Below are 23,984 nucleotides of genomic sequence, written 5' to 3' on the forward strand. Positions count from 1 at the left end.
ACTGCAAAATGGCCCCTTCTTTCAGCGATCGTATCCTTCGATGGCTAAGACACCCACCGAGGTCACGGATACAATCACTGTTATACAGTGGAATTGTAGAAGTATCATCCCAAAAATAGATCCTTTCAAATTTCTAGTAAATAATCTGAAATGTGACGCATTTGCATTGTGCGAAACTTGGCTAACTTCTGAAATACCCTTAAACTTCCACGATTTTAACATTATTCGTCTGGATCGAGATGATTCCTATGGAGGAGTACTTTTGGGGATCAAAAAGTGCGATTCTTTCTATCGCATTAACCTCCCCTCGATACCAGGTATTGAAGTTGTCGCATGTCATGTTACACTCAAAGGCAAGGACCTTTGCATTGCTTCCATTTACATTCCTCCAAGAGCCTCGGTTGGGCATCGGCGGCTCAATGATATCATAGAGCTTCTTCCCGCACCGACGTTGGTTTTAGGAGACTTTAACTCACACGGTACGGGATGGGGCTGTCTTCACGACGATAACAGATCAACTATGATCCATGATATCTGCGACAACTTCAATATGACAATCTTGAATACGGGAGAAATGACACGAATTCCTGCACCACCAGCAAGACCAAGTGCGCTAGACTTATCCCTTTGCTCGACATCGCTACGGTTGGGTTGCACGTGGAAGGTAATCCCTGATCCCCACGGTAGCGATCATCTGCCTATCGTAATTTCAATCGCCACCGGATTAAGACCATCGGAAACAATCAATGTTTCGTATGACCTCACAAGAAATATTGATTGGAATAGCTATGCGACCTCGATATCTGAGAAACTAGTAACAACACAAGAACTTCCTCCGGAGGAAGAGTACACGTTTTTGGCTGGCTTGATTCTCGACACCGCGACTCAAGCTCAGACGAAACGTGTACCCGGCGCGAAAACTAACATCCGTCCCCCCAACCCGTGGTGGGACAAAGAGTGCTCAGAATTAAACGCGGAGAGAACTGCATCATTTGTCGAGTTTAGGAAAAACGGAACACCTGATAATTTCAGAAACTACGCGGCATTAGACGCTAAAATGAAAAGCTTGATTAAAGCGAAGAAAAGCGGTTATTGGCGTCGATTCGTAGACGGATTATCGAGAGAAACATCAATGAGCACTCTTTGGAACACAGCCCGACGAATGCGCAACAAAAACACCACAAACGAAAGCGAGGAATATTCTAACCGCTGGATATTCGATTTCGCTAAAAAAGTATGTCCTGACTCTGTTCCGGAACAGACAATCATGCGCGTCGCTTCATCAAACAGAAACGAAACACCTTTTTCGATGGTCGAGTTCTCACTTGCGCTTTTATCGTGTAACAATAAATCTCCGGGGTTAGACAAAATCAAATTCAACTTGTTGAAAAATTTGCCTGACTCTGCCAAAAGGCGCTTATTGAATTTATTCAATAGGCTTCTTGAGGATAATATTGTCCCACATGACTGGAGACAAGTAAGAGTTATCGCCATTCAAAAACCAGGGAAACCTGCCTCCGATCACAATTCGTATCGGCCGATTGCTATGCTTTCCTGTATCCGGAAATTGTTCGAAAAAATGATTCTGTTTCGTCTAGACAATTGGGTCGAGACTAATGGCTTACTTTCAGATACACAATTTGGTTTCCGCAGGGGTAAAGGAACGAACGATTGTCTTGCGTTGCTCTCAACCGAAATTCAAATGGCATTTGCTCGTAAAGAACAAATGGCGTCAGTTTTCCTAGACATCAAGGGGGCTTTTGATTCAGTTTCCATAAACATCCTATCTGAGAAGTTGCATCAGCATGGTCTTTCACCAATTTTGAATAACTTTTTGTATAATCTGTTGTCCGAGAAATACATGTATTTCGCGCATGGTGATTTGTCGACAATACGATTCAGTTACATGGGTCTTCCTCAGGGCTCATGCTTAAGCCCCCTTTTATACAACTTTTACGTGAACAACATTGATGAATGTATCAACACATCTTGCACGCTAAGACAACTTGCCGACGACAGCGTTGTGTCTATTATAGGACCCAAAGCTGCCGATCTCCAAGGACCATTGCAAGATACCCTCGACAACTTGTCGACATGGGCTCTTCAAATGGGTATCGAGTTCTCTACGGAGAAAACTGAGCTGGTTGTATTTTCAAGGAAGCGAGAACCAGCACAATTACAGCTTCAACTAGGGGGTGAAACCATAGCTCAGGTCTTCACATTTAAATATCTCGGGGTCTGGTTCGACTCCAAAGGCACCTGGGGATGTCACATTAGGTATCTGAAACAAAAATGCCAACAGAGAATCATTTTCTTCGTACAATAACCGGATCATGGTGGGGTGCCCACCCAGGAGACCTGATCAGGTTATACCAAACAACGATATTGTCCGTGATGGAATACGGATGCTTTTGCTTCCGATCCGCGGCGAACACTCATTTCATCAAGCTGGAAAGAATTCAGTATCGTTGTTTGCGTATTGCCTTAGGTTGCATGCAGTCGACTCATACGATGAGTCTTGAAGTACTGGCGGGCGTCTTACCGTTGAAAAATCGATTCTGGGATCTCTCATATCGATTGCTAATTCGATGCGACATCCTGAATCCGATGGTGATTGAAAATTTCGAAAGGCTTGTCGAGCTCAATTCTCAAACCCGTTTTATGTCCTTGTATTTTGATTACATGGCTCAGAATATTAATCCTTCTTCGTTTGTTTCCAATCGTGCTCATTTCTTGGATACTTCTGATTCTACTGTGTTTTTCGACACATCCATGAGAGAAGAAATTCGTGGAATCCCGGATCATGTGCGCCCTCAAGTGGCCCCAAATATTTTTTATAATAAATTTAGAACAGTCAACTGTGAAAAGGTGTTTTACACTGACGGTTCAAACATCAACAGGTCCACAGGCTTCGGCATCTTCAATCAAAACATCACCGCTTCGTACAAACTCAGTGATCCGGCTTCAGTCTACGTCGCAGAATTAGCTGCTATTCAGTACACCCTTGAGATCATTGAAACCTTGCCCAAAGACCATTACTTCATTGTGACGGACAGTCTAAGCTCAATAGAAGCTCTCCGGGCAATGAAGCCAGGAAAGTATCCCCCATATTTCCTGGGGAAAATACGGGAACACTTGCGAACTTTATCTGAACGGTCTTATTTAATATCGTTAGTCTGGGTCCCTTCGCATTGTTCCATTCCAGGCAATGAAAAGGCAGACTCATTGGCTAAGGTGGGCGCATTAGAAGGTGATATTTATGAAAGACCAATCTGCTTCAATGAATTTTTCAGTATCTCTCGTCAGAAAACTCTCGAAAGTTGGCAAACTTCATGGAGCAATGGCGAACTGGGACGATGGCTACATTCCATTATCCCTAGGGTATCGACGAAACCTTGGTTCAGGGGGATGAACGTGAGTCGCGATTTCATTCGTGTTATGTCGCGGCTCATGTCAAATCACTACACCTTCAACGCACATCTCCGGCGTGTTGGGCTTGCGGAGAGCGGTCTCTGCACCTGTGGCGACGGTTATCAGGACATCGAGCATGTCGTGTGGTCGTGCGTAGAGTATCGTGACGCCAGGTCGAAGCTACTGGAATCCCTTAGGGCCCGAGGTAGACCGCCTGAGGTTCCGGTTCGGGATGTGTTGGCGAGTCGGGATAGTTTATATATGCTTCTCATATACCAGTACCTTAAACACATTGATATACAAGTGTAATGTGTTATCCCTCGCTCAGAAAGTATAAACTCCACCTACAGGTTCGACACTAACATCCGCCCGATTCTCTCGATCCCCGTCCCTGTCCACCATCTTCATTGGAACTAACAAGATCTTTTTTTGTCACTAACTTTTTCGTTACCCCTTCCCTATCTCTTCACCATCTCGATGGCAACTAATTAGATCTTTATCGTTTTCAAACATTTTGTTCCCACATCCCCTTTTTACCCCGTTTCCACAATATTTACTTTTTTTTTCATTCTCTTCCGTAACATCACCATCATCGTCCACGGAAGGCCGCCCCAGTCGAAAACCAGCATGCGGGCCACCCGCCGGGCCTTCGTAGCCTGGGGGTGTTTCCCGCGGACCCACGCGGACCGAAGGATGCGGCCAACATGGATCTTCGCCAACGGCATATGGAAGACCCTCATGCGATGCGATGGCCACTACCGATAGCTTCTCGAGAATCCGCTACCGCTACATTACATAATGATACTTTTCTAGTTTTAAGTTAGTCGTAATTAAGATTAGTAAATACCCTTGGCATCTTAGAGCTTAAGCAGTGTGCCTTAAAATTATACTATAATATTGAATAAAAAAAAAAACTGTGAAAACCGATATTTTAACCAAGGCCCGGAGGGACGAGTATCATATACCATTCGGCTCAATTTGTCGAGATCACAAAATATCTGCATGTGTATGTGACAAAAAATGTCACTTAATTTTCTTAGAGATGACTGAAGGTCCTATAGTCCTATTGACAGCTCTGAAATTTTATTCCGATCCGACTTCCGGTTCCGGAATTACAGGGTTATATGCTCAGAAAACATGATAAAATAGTCATAGACGTTTTTCAGAGATTGTGTTACCGATGTTCACAATTTTAGATAAAAATGAAAGGTCTTATGGCCCATACAAATTACTGAATTTCATTTGGATCCGGTTCCGGAGTTACAAGGAAATATGTGCAAATTTATGAAAAAATTCGCGCTGTCAATTTTCCGGGAAAAAGTCACCGAAAAATTGATCGACTTCCGGTTCCGGTATTACAACGCGATTAGTAAAAAAAATTAATTTCATCTGTATTTTTTCACAAGCGATGGCGAAATGAGGTGCGCTTTTTTATAGAACCTACTGCTAAATTCATCTAATTGACAGATCTTGTTAGATAGTGAATACATAAAACTATTTTGGGACTACTAACTCCCGGTTTTCGTTTGCGAAATTACCGATAATAGCGAAGAAAAGCTCCAAAAACGGAACTCACTTCCATTTCTTTGCAACAGTTTAACTGATTTTCACAAACCATGATTCAAATTGAAGCTCTTATTGTCTTAAATGATAGGGTGCAATTTCATCCAGATCCGAGCTTCGGTTCTGAAACTATAGGACGATGAGTGTTAAAAGATTCAAATCGTCATTTAAAATGACGATAGAAAACTGTAACGCATCAGTACATGCGGTACGGAAGAAGAAAACACCACCGGCTTTGATCCGTTCACAACGTTCTCTGTTCAATTTAGCATAGCATGCAAGGTTGCCACATTTGAATCTATATATTTCGAATGAAAAATATGTAAATCTGTGAATATTTTATTAAATTTGTACCTAGTTGTTATTATTCTAACAAAATCATGATAAATTTGGTTTTCTATAAAAGTACACTTATTTCCTTTCTCACATAGAAAGTTTATGCAATCACTTGAATAATTGACTAGTGAAAATTGGTCAGGAGGGCTAAGTGTTCTATACCATTCGACACAGTTCATCGAGCTAAGATATGTCTGTGTTTGTATGTATGTGTTCGGATGTGTCAAATAATACCACTCATAAAATAAATAGTCTTATAGTGCCACAGGTTGCTGTTAAATTTCATCATGCTTTAATATGGGTTTGCAGACCATTTAGAGTGACGATGCAAAAAAGAGTAAAATTCTTCTAGGTTTGGCTCAAAACTGATTTAATTTAAAGGCTATATTAGTTACTTACTAAACGAATCGACTTCGGCTATACCGGTTCCCAGTTCTTGGTTTCAAAAGTACTGGAAAAAGTGATAAAAAACTCTGAAACGAGACTCTTTCAATTTTCTCAGAGATGGTTTGATCGATTTCCACAAACTTATGTCGTTTTCGCTTGATGCCAAACCTAACCCAGTTTTCACCCTAATAGCTCTCAAACCGTTTATTTGATGCTAGTTTCGAACCTAGTTTTAACCTGGTTTTTATATCAGGTTTGCTCAAACTTCCGTTGCTAAGTGCGAAATCAACAAAGTTTCGTGAAAAGTGTTTGTTTGATGAAACTACCCTGGGTCAGTTTCAGTTTTCTCAAGCGAAAACGACATTAGACTCAAATGAAAAGTCCTATAGTCTCATAGCTTGCTGTTTAATTTCATCCGGGTCAGATTTCCGGTTCCAGAACTATAGGGTAAAGTGTGTTTAATCATTCAGTGCGACGATTCAAAACAAAGAATTATTTTATTAAATTGACATAGTTGTTTACAAATTGAAAAGGCTATGTTATTTCATACCCAAAAAAGTTTCTTATTTTATTCAAGATAGAGAAAAAAATTTCTTCACAGAATCTTCCAGTGATATTTTTGGAAATATAAGTAATATGAGAAAGGCATCATTACACCACTAGGTGGATTAAAAGGGTTTTTTTAATTTTATTTTAAACACTTAAAACCATATTTTATTCAATGAAAGTATACGAAGTTAATTACACAGATGTTATATATTTTCAAAATATGATCTATTTTTGAATATTTGAATCTATTTTGGAATATGAAATGAAAATGCAACATAAAAAATGCTTTTTTCATGTAGTCTGAAAAGTCTCCGGCAAATTTTCTGTTTGAGTCATAACGATTGCTTGTTCAAAGCTTGAATCAAATTAAAAATAAAACAAAAATTTGAATTGAAATAAAAAATTGTATTCGTGTGTCAATTTTCAAAGTTGAATAAACCAGCTTCTCTCCTAATGCTCTGAGATCAACGCTCATAAAGATGATCTTGTTTGTGAAGTTTCATATTGATTTGAATTTTTCTTCTAGACTGAAAACATTCGACAAAAAATGCCGATTGCAGATCATTCGTTTCCTTATCAATTTGCGTTTTGATAATTTCACTGTGAATTGAATAGCATTAAATTGCTTGCGCAGCTTTGATTGACAACGATTTTGCTGAGATGGGACCATTGTTTCAATTCAAAGCGGGTGGTTGAATGAACTGCACAGCTAGTGAAAAGTAGTGTAAATTTAGGTCTTTTGAGACCAATATAAAGACTGAATACAACAAACCAAAATTATCGCCATAAATTCGTTCTAAATCGGATATTTTATCGGCGCAAAATCAACACAAAATCGGCACAAAATCAACATCGTCACTGGTTCCGCTATCTTTGTGGGATCGGAGGGTAGCAGCTTGATGCATTCTACTGTATATCTTTGGCCGTTGATAATGGCGGTCGTTATGAACGGCTTGATGAATTTACCGCACCCGCAGATCGCCTGCCACACCAAGTAATTCTTCTTCTCTCAGAACTTTTGTCGGAACGTCAAGACGGGACTTACTGACGAGAAATTCCAGGCCGGGGATTTTCTTGATGTCCGCTTTGATTGCACCAATCACTCGCGGTATAGCTTACTGGCGCAGAAAATTTTTTCCACCGTATTCTGGTTATCACCAAGTCGACGTGTTTGCTTCACCTGGAAGATACGAAGTCCATCCAATTTCATTCCCAATCGAAACATTCGGACTCCGTTTGAAGTAATCCCTCACCTTTCTTGCGTATTGCATTTCTTCGTTTTTGTCCCGCTACCATACCAACTCGCCACAGGGTTTTCCGGGTCTCCTTGAACAATTTTACAATCGGCCTGTGGGATTGGCTTGGATTTTACACGACCGCTTCCATAGGAACGAGATTTGTAGTAATGGGCAAGATACGCCAGCGCGTGGTTGAGTGGCAGTCAATCAGTGACAGGATAGGTCGCTTCTTCAATTACAGCATCATCAACGTGCACTGCCACATGAAACGAGACCCGATGACGAGAAGTAAGCATTCTACGTACAGCTGGAGTGAACGGCCAAAATCATTTTCGAAAACCACGTAGCGTTCGTACTGTCGAGGAATACGCGCATCAGCTGGAGCTAGTGCAACCGACGGAAGAGCAACTTGGCGCGGCGACTCTTGAAGAAGGAGGAATATAAGGTACGCCATAAGTAGCACTGTCGTAACTGTGCTAGGTACGAGGTTATCGAATCGAGGAAACGTCTGGTTTGACAGCGAATGTCATCGGTTTGTCGAGGAGAAAAATATAGCAAGGACGAGGATGCTGCAACACCGCACGATAGCGAACGAGGAATGATACAGACAGGCACGGAATAGACAAACCTCGGTTTTCCGAAGAAAAAAGCGCCACCAGGAAGCCGAAATTCGCAGAAATACCAGTGGTAACCTTCTCACGAACGAATGTGAGGAGATCGACAGATGGAAGCAGTACTACGACGAGCATCTGAATGGCGAAACACTAGATGCAGAGAACGACACAGTGATCAATCTGAGTGCACGCACAGCCGTTGACAGATTCTCAGCTCCTTATATATCGGAGATAAGTGAGGATATCGGTAAGCTGAGGAACAACAAAACCGAGGGCAATGATCAACTGTCAGGCGAGCTTCTCAAATATGGAGGAGAGGTACTGACTTCATTGGATGATTTCTAAGATTTTGGAGGAGGAGATTCTACCGCAGAAATGGATGGAAGGAGTGGTATGTACCATCTCCAAAAAGGGTTATAAGCTTGTGTGTTGCAACTACCGCGCAATCACTCTTCCAAACCCTTTACCGTCGTCTATCACCAATAGTTAAGGAATCCGTAGGGCCTTACCAAGCGGGATATACTGGAGGCCGCACCACTACGGAACACATATTCGCGATAAGACAAGTACTCCAGAACGTACACACGCATCACCTATTCATTGACTTCAAAAAGGCATATGACAAAATCGATCGAGAACAGTTATAGCAGATTATGCACGAATACGAGTTTCCGGATAAACTGACGCGATTGGTCAAAGCAACGATGGATAGAGTAATGTGCTACGGCCGAGTATCGACGCTCTCGAGTTCCTTCGAATCTCGAAGAGGGCTATGGCAAGGTGATGGACATTTCTTTGGAAGGTGAGATAAGAAGAGTGAGGATCGACACGAGTGGCACGATCTTCCGAAAGTCCGTACAACTTTTTGGCTTCGCTGACGATATTGAGATTGTAACACGTAACCTTGAGAAGATGATGGAACCATACAACGGACTCAAGCCGAAGCTAGTCGTATCGGACTGGCCATAAAAGCGTCAAAAACAAAATATATGAGAGGAAAAGCCTATAGAGAAGATACAATAAGCCATGGATCGAATTATGTGGAGACGTATTCTTGATACAGCAAAGAAGATCCTAGGATTATAGTTCTTGTTTGGAAACCATCTGAATAACCACCTTTCGCACATGTGAACTCTAGATTAGAGATCCCTCAATTTTTAACCATGCAATAAAGAGTTATACATAAACAAAAGTGTTAACTTTTAATTTTTTTTGCGCCTCCCACCTTTATTTTTAAATCGTGATGTTCATTGAATATGTGATATTGTGGGCTCTGACTGACAGCAAATGTTATAAATGCTCGTTCCATTTCCTGCTCAGTTCCCTTCACTACACTCACAGTCTTGATTCTTTATCATGTTCAACCTTCAAACAATAAGAAAGTACGTTTGGAGACTAATATGTACTTTCAAGATGCCAAAGGCTTCACGTGTACTTAGTGTTTTCACTTAGGAAGCTGGCAACTGGTTATCAAATCTATATTGATTTGATATACTCAATTTAAAAAATATCTGGTACTAGATTGATCAATTCTATCCTTATTATAGCTATTATTTATATAACTATGAATAGTGTCATAGATACGGCCCATGCGCTGACGTTGGTTATTGTTTCGTCTCAGTTAATAATTTGAACTGTAACTGATGATGATCCGAACGCATCGTATTTGAGTGGCAATCACCGCCCATGCCGTCTTTCTAACTGGCTTGTCCAGTTGGATGAACTATCGGCCAATGTTCCAAGGACTAACGCACCGTTTCTACACTCGTTGGAATTGCATATAAATATTTAATCGATTTCAAATTTCCCTTTCCATTAGCTTTGCCAATCGTGACAGGAAATACATATTTGATTGCATCAATTTTATCTTTTTTTTCTTGTATTTATTTTTCGTTTTCCCGTTTCCATCGCTTTTCCACGTCGCTTCTACGGAAAATGCATTCACTGCTGCTGTTTAAACGGGAAATGGAATTTTCTGCGCCCGTGGGCCACCGCTGCTGTCGTGCATTTCGTTCAACAAGTAACTCGATTGGACAAGGATATTCGTGAACGTGATGGTATCCTGTATCCCGATGTGGCGTTTTTACCGTCGAAACTCGACTCGGCGCTGTTTCTGCAACAGGATTTCCGACCGGTAGGTGCTGTGGGTAATTTAATAAGAAGGCAGTGGTGGTTCGGGAGGGAATAGTGAATCTTCCTGGTTTCCGATCGGCTGAGCGTGACTCGATTGAGCGGCTTCTAATAACACGTAGAGTTTACCAACTTCGGTGATTTGTAAGTTATAAAACATGAAAATAAAAATAAGTGTGATGTTTGCATGTTTTTGGTATACTGTTTCATGAAATATTTATCAGATAAGCAATATTTCGATGCGGTGACCAACGATGTTGTAAACAAAGATAAACATAAAATCGACAATTTTGTTAAAAATTGTTGTCAGTGTAAAACCGATTGGAGATATGATCAAATTTTAATTATTGAAATAATAATTTTACATTAAAAAGCGGAATGTTGGTAAAATTTATTGTTCTAAAAGAAGATAGTACATTCAGTTTTGATGCCGCTATTAAAAAAGCATTTTTGTTTAATTCTTCATAATGGAGAAACAAAATAGGTAAACGTGTCACAGTCGGAATCACTGGGGAGACCTCATGAATATAATTGTCGTATTTTCTTGTCAAAAATATGTTTGATTCATTCTATTTCGTCTTCCCTTAGGATACCAGAGTACTATCCTACAATACGTATTGCGTGGAAATTAAACCAAAACAGGGATGGTCGTTTCATGACGAACACTTTGAGGATGGATTCGTGCGGCAGAAACTTTTTTCGAACTGTGATAATACGATAGCGGAATTGACCGGTTCCAGCCTAGGCAAATGTCGCTACTGTTTGCATCAATATTTGAAGGTACGTAGTCCAGTGATTTTCAAGTAATATAATTTTACTGGTTTTATTTGTTATCATTTCCAGTTACAGAAAAAATCTATTGCGAAGGTCAGCAAATACTGCCCGTTGGATTTGTTCTCTGGGTAAGTGTAATTAATTACTGCTGCAAGATTGTCTAGACGTGATAAGGTTGTTGCGATGACTACAAGAGTAGTCGATACGTCTAGGTGCAAAAAACTCATCACTTTTGCTATTTCGTTAAGTCAGTTTTTCTCAATAATCAATCAATAATCAATAATAAAAAGATAGATTAATGAAAAAGTCAAAGTCGATAGTCGGCAGGAAAAACAGGATAAATAAATAAATAAATAGTAATCACTACCGATAGCAAATAAGAAAATTGAATCAAGAATTGCTCAAAAAATAACCAGAATGTTCAGCAATACCTTAGAAAGTGATTTTGCAGCACGACAATGCCCCTGCACACGCAGCGAAAGCGATCAAAAACATCATTTCTGAACTCAGATGAAAACTTTTGCCCCACGCGATATACTACCCAGATTTGGCCCCTTCCGAGTATCATTTGTTTTCATCGATATTTAACGCACTTGCAGAGCAGCGCTGTACAGGGTATGAAGACAAGGAAAAAATACTTCACGGCTTGAACGCTTAAAAAGACGACAATTTTTTCTGACGTGGTATTCGTGAGATAGTGGGAAAAATAAAAAAAAATGCTTCCGATAGCAACTACTGCGAATAAACGGTTGTACGACAATCTCTCGAAAACCATTTCCCAGAAAAGAAAGCAACGAAGTACCAGAATGTACCATTCTCCAGAAAACCATAGTCACGAAGGTATCAATTAGTAGAAAGACATACAACAGAATGTACCATTCCCCAGAATACCATCTCCCAGAAGAAGCAAATACCTAGAAACTGTTTCCCCACAATGGAAAATAATACAGAAACAACATAGGAACAGATCTTTTACCAGAAAAGCATCTACTAAAATCAGGCGCGATACATGGGGGAGAGATTAAACCCCCCCTCCGAAACTTAAGAAATTATTAGGGGATACAGGGGTTAGACCGGACACGTTGTTAAACTGGACAGCTTAAATACCTTATCAACCTGCTAATATTTCAATTCATAGATTGACTTTGTAAACGCGCTTGGAGATGACGCGCCCCCGCAGAAATCACCTCAGTCTAGTTGCGTGCGTTTGCCCGGAGCTAGGAAAGCTATCCCTCAGTTAAGAGCGGCAGCGAGGTCGGACAGCAGGTCATTAAAAACGATGAGGCGTGGCCGCATTAGACCTATAAAAATCGCAGTAAATTAGAACAAATTCTATTAAGCAGCATGTTGATATGTTATGCCAAATGATCATTATGCCAAATAACTATTATGCCAAATAACCATCATATGCCAAACGATATTATACCAATAATACTATTTTAGCGACTAATGCCTTCGAGTGTATGGTTTTCTGGACTATGGTACATTCTGGGATTCTTTTTCTGGATTTTCTTACTTTCTTGAGTTTGTATTTCTAGAGATTAGTGCTTTCTAAGCAATAAATTTCTGGGGAAAAAGCTTCGGTTTTTTATGTTCTGGAGAATGGTTTTCGGGGAAATGTTATAGAACCCGAATAAACGATCTCGAACTTTTTACTTACAATCAACATGTATTTCCACTCAAAATCTGTTCATTTTTAACGTGCGCTCCTGGTACAGTGTCCCGCTGTTGACGACCTCTTTCAGGTTGTCTGCGTAGGCCATTCTCTCCAGTAATCATGCTACATGATATTCGTTACATATGTTTGTATGATAGCTGTAAGTATTGTGAAGAAATGTTAGTGTAGTAAAATGTTGCCGGTCCGACGGTTGTGAAGCATTTGACATTCTTTGAATATTACTATTATTTATTACTGAAGAGCAATGCCAGAAAATAACAACAGAAATGGTGTCAAAATCGGATCAGGGTCATTTCGCCGAAAGCCGTTTCGCCGAATGCCATTTCGCCGAAAGAGTCATTTCACCGAAAGCCATTTCGTCGAAAGGATCATTTAGCCGAAAGTCATTTCGCCGAAAGCCACATCGACGAAAGCCATTTCGCCGAAAGGGTTCATTAGCCTTGATGCCGTGATTAGAAATGATTAAAAAAGACATTTTTTTGTTTCAATTATAGTGGTTTTAACCTCAATTTCATTCGCCTCTTTGGACCAGAAAAACTTCCTGACCCTATGTGCGGGGATTGGGAATCGAACCCAAGTAGGCTGCTCAGAAAGGCATCAACACAGCAAATATGGATTTAACGTATCAGTTTAAAAAAGGCGGTTGGGTAATGTGAGAGACATGCCTGGAGAACGGTGAAACAAATAAAACTGATATGCTTCTTTATATTTGAAGATTAATAGATTAAAAAAATTTTGCTTAGTTCTTTGGAAATATTTAATTGGTTTTGAAAAGTGAGAATATTTTAATAGTTAAAAAATTGCGAATTTTATACGATGTTTAACACTGATTACAGAACCTGAATTCTGTACATTCATGGACTGAAACGGAACTGAAGAACCAACTTCCGATCCTGGACTGGCTCCGAATTCAGTAGCAAAATTCAAAAATCTAGTTCCAGAACCCAAGTCGCGAATTCAATTCCAGCATTCAGGTTGTGAATACTGAATACCTAAATTCTGGAAATTGAGTAGTGAAACTGAATTCAGGAAGTAATTCTTAAGGAATTAAATTTCTGAAGTCAGTTCCAAAACTGTAGTTCGGACTTAAGATCTAAAATTTTATTCTAGAATAAATATTCTGACTCTTGTTCCAGAATTCTGAAGTTGAATTGCTAAATCAGAATTCTGGATTCGAACTGCGAGCTAAAACTAAGACTCAAATTAAGTTACAAAATCTAGCCAAGAATCCAAATCCAAAAATCTCGCTCTGGAATCTAGAATTAGGATTCAGTTCAAGAGTCTTAGTTTTATAACTTGGAACCAGTATTCGGGAACTAAATTCTAAAACCGAATTCTGAAACTATATCCTATATCTTAAATTAAGTTCAGAATTCATATGGACCAGAATCCAGATTCTGAATTCAATTCCAAAATTCAATTTTGGAATTCGGTTCCAGAATCTAATCCAAATGATGCTTTACACCACAATTTTTGACCATGGTTTACCTTTTAAACTCATCCAGTTGAACATCGGAGCTGATATGTGCCTGACTACTGCAAAATCGTCGCCCTATACTGAAAAAGGCAATCGTAATGAGCTCTCCTCATTACATTGAAAAGTTTGAGAAAATTAATTTTTTTTTGTTTCGATTATAGAGGTTTTAACCTTAAGGTCATTCGCCTCTTAGGGCCAGAAAAACTTTCTGATCCTATGTGCGGGGTTGGGAATCGAACCCAGGCGGGCTACGTGAAAGGCATCGACTTACACATCACACTATACCCGTCCCCCAATTAAATTTTTGAGTAATTTATGGTTATCTCACACTGTTGAAAATTTATTCATAAATTGCTGATTATATTTCGGATAGCATGGAGAAAAAAAATTATGTTCCTGTGTTTAGTCTCGATATTCACAATTAAGTTCTACCCATTCTCTACAGGGGGAATTTTGGAAAGGCGTCCCATAGTAAAGTAGTATTATCACCAAAAAAATTATTAAAAAAAATCAAGAGTCGTATTTTATTTTGGTTATTTTTTCGGCTATTCTTTTATTTTTAAGAAATCGCTCGATTTTATTTTCAGTATATGTATTTTTCAAAGCGCTCAATCGATTTCTTAGAACTTTTCAACATCATTTCTTGTACAATTAACAAATCCTCTCTGTGAAAAATAATTGGTTTGAACCGAAAGGGTTCATTAGCCTTGATGCCGTGATTAGAAATGATTAAAAAGACATTTTTTTGTTTCAATTATAGTGGTTTTAACCTCAATTTCATTCGCCTCTTTGGACCAGAAAAACTTCCTGACCCTATGTGCGGGGATTGGGAATCGAACCCAAGTAGGCTGCTCAGAAAGGCATCAACACAGCAAATATGGATTTAACGTATCAGTTTAAAAAAGGCGGTTGGGTAATGTGAGAGACATGCCTGGAGAACGGTGAAACAAATAAAACTGATATGCTTCTTTATATTTGAAGATTAATAGATTAAAAAATTTTTGCTTAGTTCTTTGGAAATATTTAATTGGTTTTGAAAAGTGAGAATATTTTAATAGTTAAAAAATTGCGAATTTTATACGATGTTTAACACTGATTACAGAACCTGAATTCTGTACATTCATGGACTGAAACGGAACTGAAGAACCAACTTCCGATCCTGGACTGGCTCCGAATTCAGTAGCAAAATTCAAAAATCTAGTTCCAGAACCCAAGTCGCGAATTCAATTCCAGCATTCAGGTTGTGAATACTGAATACCTAAATTCTGGAAATTGAGTAGTGAAACTGAATTCAGGAAGTAATTCTTAAGGAATTAAATTTCTGAAGTCAGTTCCAAAACTGTAGTTCGGACTTAAGATCTAAAATTTTATTCTAGAATAAATATTCTGACTCTTGTTCCAGAATTCTGAAGTTGAATTGCTAAATCAGAATTCTGGATTCGAACTGCGAGCTAAAACTAAGACTCAAATTAAGTTACAAAATCTAGCCAAGAATCCAAATCCAAAAATCTCGCTCTGGAATCTAGAATTAGGATTCAGTTCAAGAGTCTTAGTTTTATAACTTGGAACCAGTATTCGGGAACTAAATTCTAAAACCGAATTCTGAAACTATATCCTATATCTTAAATTAAGTTCAGAATTCATATGGACCAGAATCCAGATTCTGAATTCAATTCCAAAATTCAAATTTGGAAGTTGAACATCGGAAAAGTTGAACATCGGAGCTGATATGTGCCTGACTACTGCAAAATCGTCGCCCTATACTGAAAAAGGCAATCGTAATGAGCTCTCCTCATTACATTGAAAAGTTTGAGAAAATTAATTTTTTTTTGTTTCGATTATAGAGGTTTTAACCTTAAGGTCATTCGCCTCTTAGGGCCAGAAAAACTTTCTGATCCTATGTGCGGGGTTGGGAATCGAACCCAGGCGGGCTACGTGAAAGGCATCGACTTACACATCACACTATACCCGTCCCCCAATTAAATTTTTGAGTAATTTATGGTTATCTCACACTGTTGAAAATTTATTCATAAATTGCTGATTATATTTCGGATAGCATGGAGAAAAAAAATTATATTCCTGTGTTTAGTCTCGATATTCACAATTAAGTTCTACCCATTCTCTACAGGGGGAATTTTGGAAAGGCGTCCCATAGTAAAGTAGTATTATCACCAAAAAAATTATTAAAAAAAATTAAGAGACGTATTTTATTTTGGTTATTTTTTCGGCTATTCTTTTATTTTTAAGAAATCGCTCGATTTTATTTTCAGTATATGTATTTTTCAAAGCGCTCAATCGATTTCTTAGAACTTTTCAACATCATTTCTTGTACAATTAACAAATCCTCTCTGTGAAAAATAATTGGTTTGTCACATTGAAGACGTGTATAAAGTTTCATTTTAATCAAAGTGCTTGCAGTCTGATGATCTTCTACACATTACTGGAATTACTGAAGTTGATTTAAGACAGACACGAAAAATTACTTGATTTGTTTTTTTCGTTTCGTGCTCGGCTCGGTAGTGCAAAGCACAGTTGTGGGATAAACTTTATCGTAAATTTCTGATCGGGTCGTTCATTGTTTCCATTGTTAAAAAATACACCACCTAATGGTGTAATGATAGATTATTATTTATTTATTTGGCCTTTAACCACTAGGGTCATTCAGCCCTGTAATGATACATTAATATAGATTTAAAAGTGGCAACCCTACACGTTATACAAAATGGAACAAAGCACGCTGTGTGCTAGGCGGTGGTGTTTTCTTCTTCCGTACCAGTAGTAACCGATGCGTACCGGGTTTGCATCATTTTATATGACAGGCAATCAAGATTTGTGAAGATCGGAGAAATCGAAGTGAGTTCCATTTTTGGTGCTTTTCTTCACTATTACCGGTGCGTTTGTAAGCGGAAACCGAGGACTAGTAATCCCAAAGTAGATTTTTATATCCACTAACTAACAGGGTCTGCTAACTAGAAAAATTTACTAGTTAGTTTTATTAAAAAATGAACCTTGTTTCGCCATCACTTTTGAAAAAATACTTATGAAATTGAAAATTTTTCACTTATCGCGCTGTAATACCGGAACCGAAAGTAGGATCTGGATCAATTTGTCTGGGACTTTTTAAATAATTTTAAAACTTTTTATTTGCACCTTAGTTTGTGAATATCGGTTAAGAATTGTCACATATTGCCTTGTAATTCCGGAACCGGAAGTCGGATCAAGATAATGTTCATAAAGATGGAACAATAATATCTTTCGTTTGAATCTAAGTTTGTGAAAATCGGCTCAGCCATCTCTGAGAGAATCGAGTGACATTATGAAGCCCTGAGCACAAAATTAAGCTAACCCTTGAGCACAAAATTAGGATCTTGACCGATTTTTTTAAAATATACGTAGTATGAGAAAGGCATCATTACACCACTAGGTCAAAACAGGTTTTTGCTTAGCCACTTCGAGCGATGGAATGAAATTTTTATCACTCTTCACCCTGTAATTCCGGAACTGGATGATATTAATGAGTTTTGTATGGAACTATAAGATCGTTCATTTGAACTACACAGTTAGAAAAAATCTTGTGATTTTACATCTAATAAGATGTACATAAATGATACGTCGTATTTTACACAAACTTATATTTAAGAACATGTAAAATTGTGTGATTTGAAAATTACACGGCTTGAATTCGAATAAAATATTAAACAAAAGATCGATAGCAGCAGCGTGACTTGAACCGAGAAACATTAGATCATAAGCACATCGGTTACTCGACCACAGAGCCCATATCTGTTCATTGAATTATTGATCCATATAAATCCATACAGCGACACTTGGTAGCCGAGTGTAAATTACATTCGGAGCGTGTGGAATATTGTGTCATTTGAAATATTAAGTAGTTGTGAATTATATCGTTTGTAGAATTATGTCACCTATAAAATTTTTTTTTTCTGTGTGGAGTTCGCGAACGGTTCAAAAGAACTAGAAAATGAATGAGTAATAGTTCATTTATCGGAACGGTAGTTTCTCAGTTCAAAGTCGTGCGAATTTCGCGGTTGTTTTCAAATAAGAAAGCTTCGTTCTAATTTGTGGGACCTTTTTTTTTGCTCGCTTAACCAAACAAAACTAAATTGTTGTGTATTCTTTGAACATACAAACCAACTATGAAAAGAACGAACGAATGGCCCGGGAGAACTAGTTCTTTCAATAGTACTCTGCATCACTGAACGGTTCTTTGCAAAAAACTCTTTGGACCATCTCTAATTTTAATTGTAGTTTGTTAAAACCGGTCATGCCATCTCTGAAGAAAGTATGTATAATTCCAGAACCGGTATTCGGATTCGAATAAAACTCAGTAGCTTTGTATGGGAATAAAAAACATACTGTTTCAATCTTTGTTTGTTAAAATCAGTTCAGCTATCTCTGAGAAAATTGAGCGCACAGAAATTTTTATACATAAGGAGTGCATCGAAAATAAGCTATCCACAAATTTTTCTTTCAAATTATGATAAAAAACGATATTTTATTCAAACTAAAAATTGATCCTTTATTGTACGAGGTTAAACTTGAGCATAATGAAAACCGGATGAAATGTAAGTTATTCCTTCGCGAGTTTTCGAACTTTTGATCGAACGCTCTTCATCAAGTTCCGGACAAGTGTTGCATCGCATTTTTTGGACGCATGAGCCCAATTGTTTTTGGAAGTCCTGCATGTTCCCAGCTGCCTTACCAGTCTTCTTGAAAACCCTCTTCACGATTGCCCAGTTACTTTCGATGGGTCGAAATTTATGCCCTTTTCGCAAGCCAATTGAGAGTGGCTTTTGCATAGTGAGCTGACACTAAATCCGGCCAAAACAGTGGAGGTGTACTATACTTCTTATATAAAGGCAGGAATCTCTTCTAGAGACACTCAGATCGATAGATTTCTGTTTTAATAGTTCCGGTAGTGTAAAAAATAGTTGACTTCAAACCACAGGAACATATTGCTTGCCATACCAGTACCTTTCGACCGAATTTTTCCACTAAAATCGACCTGTCCGCATCGCTCACATCCTCCCCAACGACGACAGTAAAGTATTGTGTCTCATCGTCCATCAAAACGCATGCATCCGGACACTGCAAAAGACGCGAATACAATTTCCGGGCCCTTGTTGCTGCTCGCTTCTTCTGTTCTACACTTTGTTTCGAGATTTTCTGCTTCTTGTACGTCTTCAGGTGATTTCGTGTCTTGATACCGTTCATTCCGACACTCGTTCCTGCTTTTTTGGCCAAATCACGTATTGACATTGATTTGTTCTTCATGATTAGAGATACCACTTTCTGGTCCAGTTTCGGGTTGAAAGAACCGGATTTTCTGCCTCTTCCTGGTAGCACATCCAAAGAATAGTGTTTCCCAAACTAATTAATGATGGTTTCACCACTGGCAGGATGAATTCCAAACCGCTTCGCCAATTTTCGCATAGTAATACCCTTCTCACTTAGCCATGTGTCCAGAACCTTAATTTTCACTTCCTTTTCAATACGCGACATTTTGAAAACGCAGAATTTCAACCACACAAACAAGTAAACAAACGAAAGCTGACAGCCAAAAGCACAGTATGCTATGATCTGAGCATAAAAAACCATCACAAATATATGCATACAACACAAATGTAAGTGGATAGCTTATTTTCGATACACTCCTTACAGACATTTTACGTACTCGACGAACTGAGTCGGATGGTATATAATACTCAGGCCTCGGTTTATTCGAGGTACTTGAGACTTTGTTTGGAACTACAATAAAGAGAGAAGATTGAAAAATAAATTTCTTGGAATGCTTTGAAGAAAAATTTCAAATTTTTCTCTATTTAACTATTAACGAAGTAATCTTAATTCTTTTAGTTTGGCATTTTAATCGATTTTCAGCAGCTTCCAGATCAAAAGTTTTACTTCGCGACTGAACGGGGGAGTATATCGGGAAGATTCATGTTTGTGTTTGGCGACAAGCTCGCGAAGAAGTTCATGATTTGACAAGCAATTTGCAATTGTGCTCAGAAAACGAAACCATTCGTCACATTCTCGACGATGACATCCAAGTTTACATCGAAGAATGTCAGAAAAATGCGTATATTGTCGTTGATCCGTTAGCATAGGGACGGAGTCATTCGGTCAGCTCCAAGGTGGTTCTGGATTGATATGCTACCAACAAGATCGATTTTGTCATCAAACTGGAGGATTATTTACCTTGAGCCGGAATTTCGATGAATCGGAAAGTACGGGCAATTTCGAAGCAGTGACTTCAACCAAGCGGCGGGGTAGTCGTGGACATCCAGCAAATGATGGACTCCATCAAAAGGGAGGGTTCGAGGTTTCGTCCGAACTAGAGAAATGTAACCATGTAATGCTGTAACGTATTATTTAAAATCTGCAGCAATTTTTTTTGCTTTTGATCATTTTGTCTGCTTTTTTTGTAATTTTTTTATGTTTAGTGACTATTTATATGACATACATGTACACTCAAATTGATGGCGGAGTAAAAAAAAATATTCGCATCACCTTCTAAAATTCTGTCGCCTTAAAACTATGTGCAAATTTTAGCTCCTCCACCGGCTAGAACGACACTCACTAGGCCTGCTTCAGAGGACGTTTCCTAACCGAAATCATCAACTGGACGGACGTGTTACAAATATAGCGTCGTCTCATGTTTGAACCCATGTTACTTCACTAATTATAAGTAAAAATATACACCAGCTTCGTGTCATGTGAATTCCCGGTGATCGTCGTGAGGGTACAACGAATATTTTCTACTCTATTTTTCATCAAGTGCGGGACACATCTTTGGATGTTTGAGGTTTAGAATCTGCTCTGTGATCTGAATAAAGGAAAAGTACGGAAAAGTTATGGGCGGTGAAATTGATAGCGACGATTTGCGGCAGTTTTCTCTGTGTGCAGTGCGGCGCTGCTTGCATCGTATCAAAGTAACCGCATGATGGATATGAGTATTTTTAATTTTGGAGTTCCGTGAGAGGAAACGGTTAAACGATGAATTTTCACATGTCTGTTGAAGTTTAGTGCGGTTGCACATGACTATTTGTGTTCCCGAAAGAGCAAAGATCGAGAAAGGATGGGCGTTGGATGAATATATTTTATTTGCTCTTTGCGTTAGGTCGAAATAACGGTTCAAAATATCCTATCTAGAAATATTGTGTCAATGAAGGGATAAAAGTAGTAATCGAAAGGTTTAGAATCTGCCAAACTATGCAAATGCAGGATTTACTTCACATTTAACTTAGTATTTTTCAGTATTTAAAAATTTTTTGGTATTCCAATTTCCCTCGTAGATCTCAAAAAAGAAAACATTTGTTTAATCTGATGGATCGAGTGATTGAAGACACTGGTGCTATGAAAACAATGTGCTTCGGAATTGTGTTTTTTCTTATTTTAACCTCGAGCACAATTTATGAATTGAGTTTAGATTTTACTATTTAAAATTCCAAATAACAATAGAAGCAACTTTTGATATCTCAATTTTCTCTGTATATTCCCCAGTAAATCTATCCGCATGCTACACGCCATCAAGGGACTCATCGGAGCACCGCAGAACAACTTGAGGGTGTTGAAGAATGGTCGCATCGTTTACGACGAGAAGCAGGAGAAGTTTGTCTTCAATCGAATCCTGAAGGAGATCTTCCAACGGGACGGACGCACCAAAGAAGAGTGCGTTGAATAAGATGCTGTGTGGCACCGATAGACCAACTGATAGTCGAATTCTATTATTCTTTTCAGAAGAAAAACCATTTTTATGAACTTGATAAAGGAAATCCTACTGAAGGATTTCTCCTGCTACGAAGAGCATTGTGATCGAAAGCTGCTAACAATTCGGAAAGATAGAAAAAAGGTGAGGGATTGGATTTTTGTTCAATGCTTTGAAACTGAATCTATTTTTGAACGATTCTTTTTTTATGCCTCCACAACAGAAGGATAAAAATCTCCTTCATCAGCGTACCTGCAATCCAATCAACTATCAGTTTCTACCGGCAAACTGTGCGCTTAAGCAAATCCTGAACGTACAACTTCTGGTCAAGGTTAGTCAGCCGTGGAAATAATGTAGATTATCCTAAGCATCTGGAAAGCATTGTTCTTGTTACTTTCAGTCGAGTCTAGCCAACATTGGCCGACATAAGCTTCGACAGGGCTCGGGTGATTCATTCGAATATGTGGACGAGTTATATGAAAAATATTTGGATTGTCTTGAGCATTGCTCTAGCAGAGAAGATGTCGGAAAATGCGAAAGCAAACAAACGATTCTTACCGAGAAACTGAAGAATGTTTACCTGAATGAAGAGGAGAAGTATCAGCTGGGTGCCACTGCATTGGATTGTTCCATTATGTTAACCTTCCGACGATTGACCGACCAGGAAGAGGACAGGTATGCAGGTTTTTATTGATGTGAAACTCCAAGAATCGCATTTCGATTAGGTTTTACAGTTCATTCCATAAATTTTAAACAACTTGAAGAACATGCCAATCCTTCCTCAAGAACAAGTCTGTATAAAATGTTCAAAACGACGTATGTAACAATGAGAGATTCTCTTTGTTTACATTCTCTTTTGATTATTACAGCAATCCTTCTCTCCAATTATTTACCGATAATAATAACTAAAGCTATCATCTTTAAGTCTGCTCTGGAGAAATTACCGGAAAAAGCAGGAATCTTTTGCAATAATTGAAAGAAAAAGTAAACAAAGAGAATCTCTCAATGTTACATACGTCGATTTGAACATTTTATACAGAAATATGTTTGCCAACGATACTGCTTACCTGAACCAAAAATATTAATAGCAGTTTTTAAATTTCAGATTACCACCGCACGCTCGAACACACATCATTAGTATTGAAAACATGAAGTTTCTCACTAAAATAACCATTACCGATCTGGACCCGAAATCGCTCAAACATCACAAAAAATATTTTGAGCTACTACGAGATTCCATTGGAGCATACCGAGAGTTTATGTCTAAAATCAGGCACTAAAGCATAGTCGTAATATCAAGCAATATTGGCTGTTAGTTGACTAGGAACTGAGATTGCATTGTGTTAGCGAACAGAAAAATAATCACAATTGCTATTTATTATACCACCTACTAATAGAAAGATTTTATACAAGGTTTTAAATAGGGTTTATTTACGTCCTATTATACTAATCTGTAACAAGTGCACACTTCATCTTAAAGTATATATTTAAATTTAGCTATTGTGTGACTGGAACGTATTTATTGACTACAACAATACACTTAATAGATTCAGGCTTAAATGTGAAGGCACAAATTTGTACATGAATAACACACTAGTTTTTTCTCACAACTCAACAGTTGATACTGATCATATTTGTTTTAATTTTAATACTGAGCTACCATAGCTGCCATGACCACGTCTGCACCGACTACTGGTTGTTAAATGTATTAGAAAACTATAAATATACTTGGATAAAGCATAATCGTATTTTTTCGTGATCTGTAAATAAGTATATAACGCAATCTTCGAACATTTATCCAACATTTGCAGCAATATGTGATTTCAGTGAATCTTTGAAGCAATCGTAGGTAGTGTTGCTTAAACATGATTTTGATTGGTTTGAGTCAAAAGTATATCTGAACCTTAACGTAACGCTTAGTTTCGAACTTAACGGGAGTAAAAAGTTTATTTTTTGGGCAGTTTGGATGTGGAACTCATCTGTGAGATTCCGCCGGCAACAATGATTTTTCATACCAATTTTGTTTTTGTAGTTTTTGATTTACCTCAATTTTAGCATAAGCATTCTTTATGAGCAAAAATAATAATCCACATCATCA

The 23,984-nt window shown here is 38.4% G+C and overlaps 1 protein-coding gene across 3 annotated transcripts in view; it reads left to right on the forward strand.

Annotated features, from left to right (window-relative positions):
- LOC131428251 (inositol-pentakisphosphate 2-kinase) overlaps positions 1-23,629 on the forward strand; it is a 240,145-nt gene extending 216,516 nt beyond the window's left edge. For all 3 annotated transcript variants that reach the window (XM_058592038.1, XM_058592037.1, XM_058592039.1), the window contains 8 exons: positions 10,120-10,232; positions 10,817-11,008; positions 11,072-11,130; positions 21,682-21,849; positions 21,919-22,030; positions 22,110-22,217; positions 22,287-22,561; positions 22,992-23,629. In XM_058592038.1, the coding sequence (XP_058448021.1) occupies positions 10,120-10,232; positions 10,817-11,008; positions 11,072-11,130; positions 21,682-21,849; positions 21,919-22,030; positions 22,110-22,217; positions 22,287-22,561; positions 22,992-23,166 (1,202 nt within the window). In that variant the 3' untranslated portion in view covers positions 23,167-23,629. The remainder of the gene's footprint in view (positions 1-10,119; positions 10,233-10,816; positions 11,009-11,071; positions 11,131-21,681; positions 21,850-21,918; positions 22,031-22,109; positions 22,218-22,286; positions 22,562-22,991) is intronic.
- Positions 23,630-23,984: the final 355 nt, after the last annotated feature.

This window comes from Malaya genurostris, chromosome 2 (genome assembly GCF_030247185.1).
Source record: "Malaya genurostris strain Urasoe2022 chromosome 2, Malgen_1.1, whole genome shotgun sequence".
Lineage (NCBI taxonomy): Eukaryota > Metazoa > Arthropoda > Insecta > Diptera > Culicidae > Malaya > Malaya genurostris.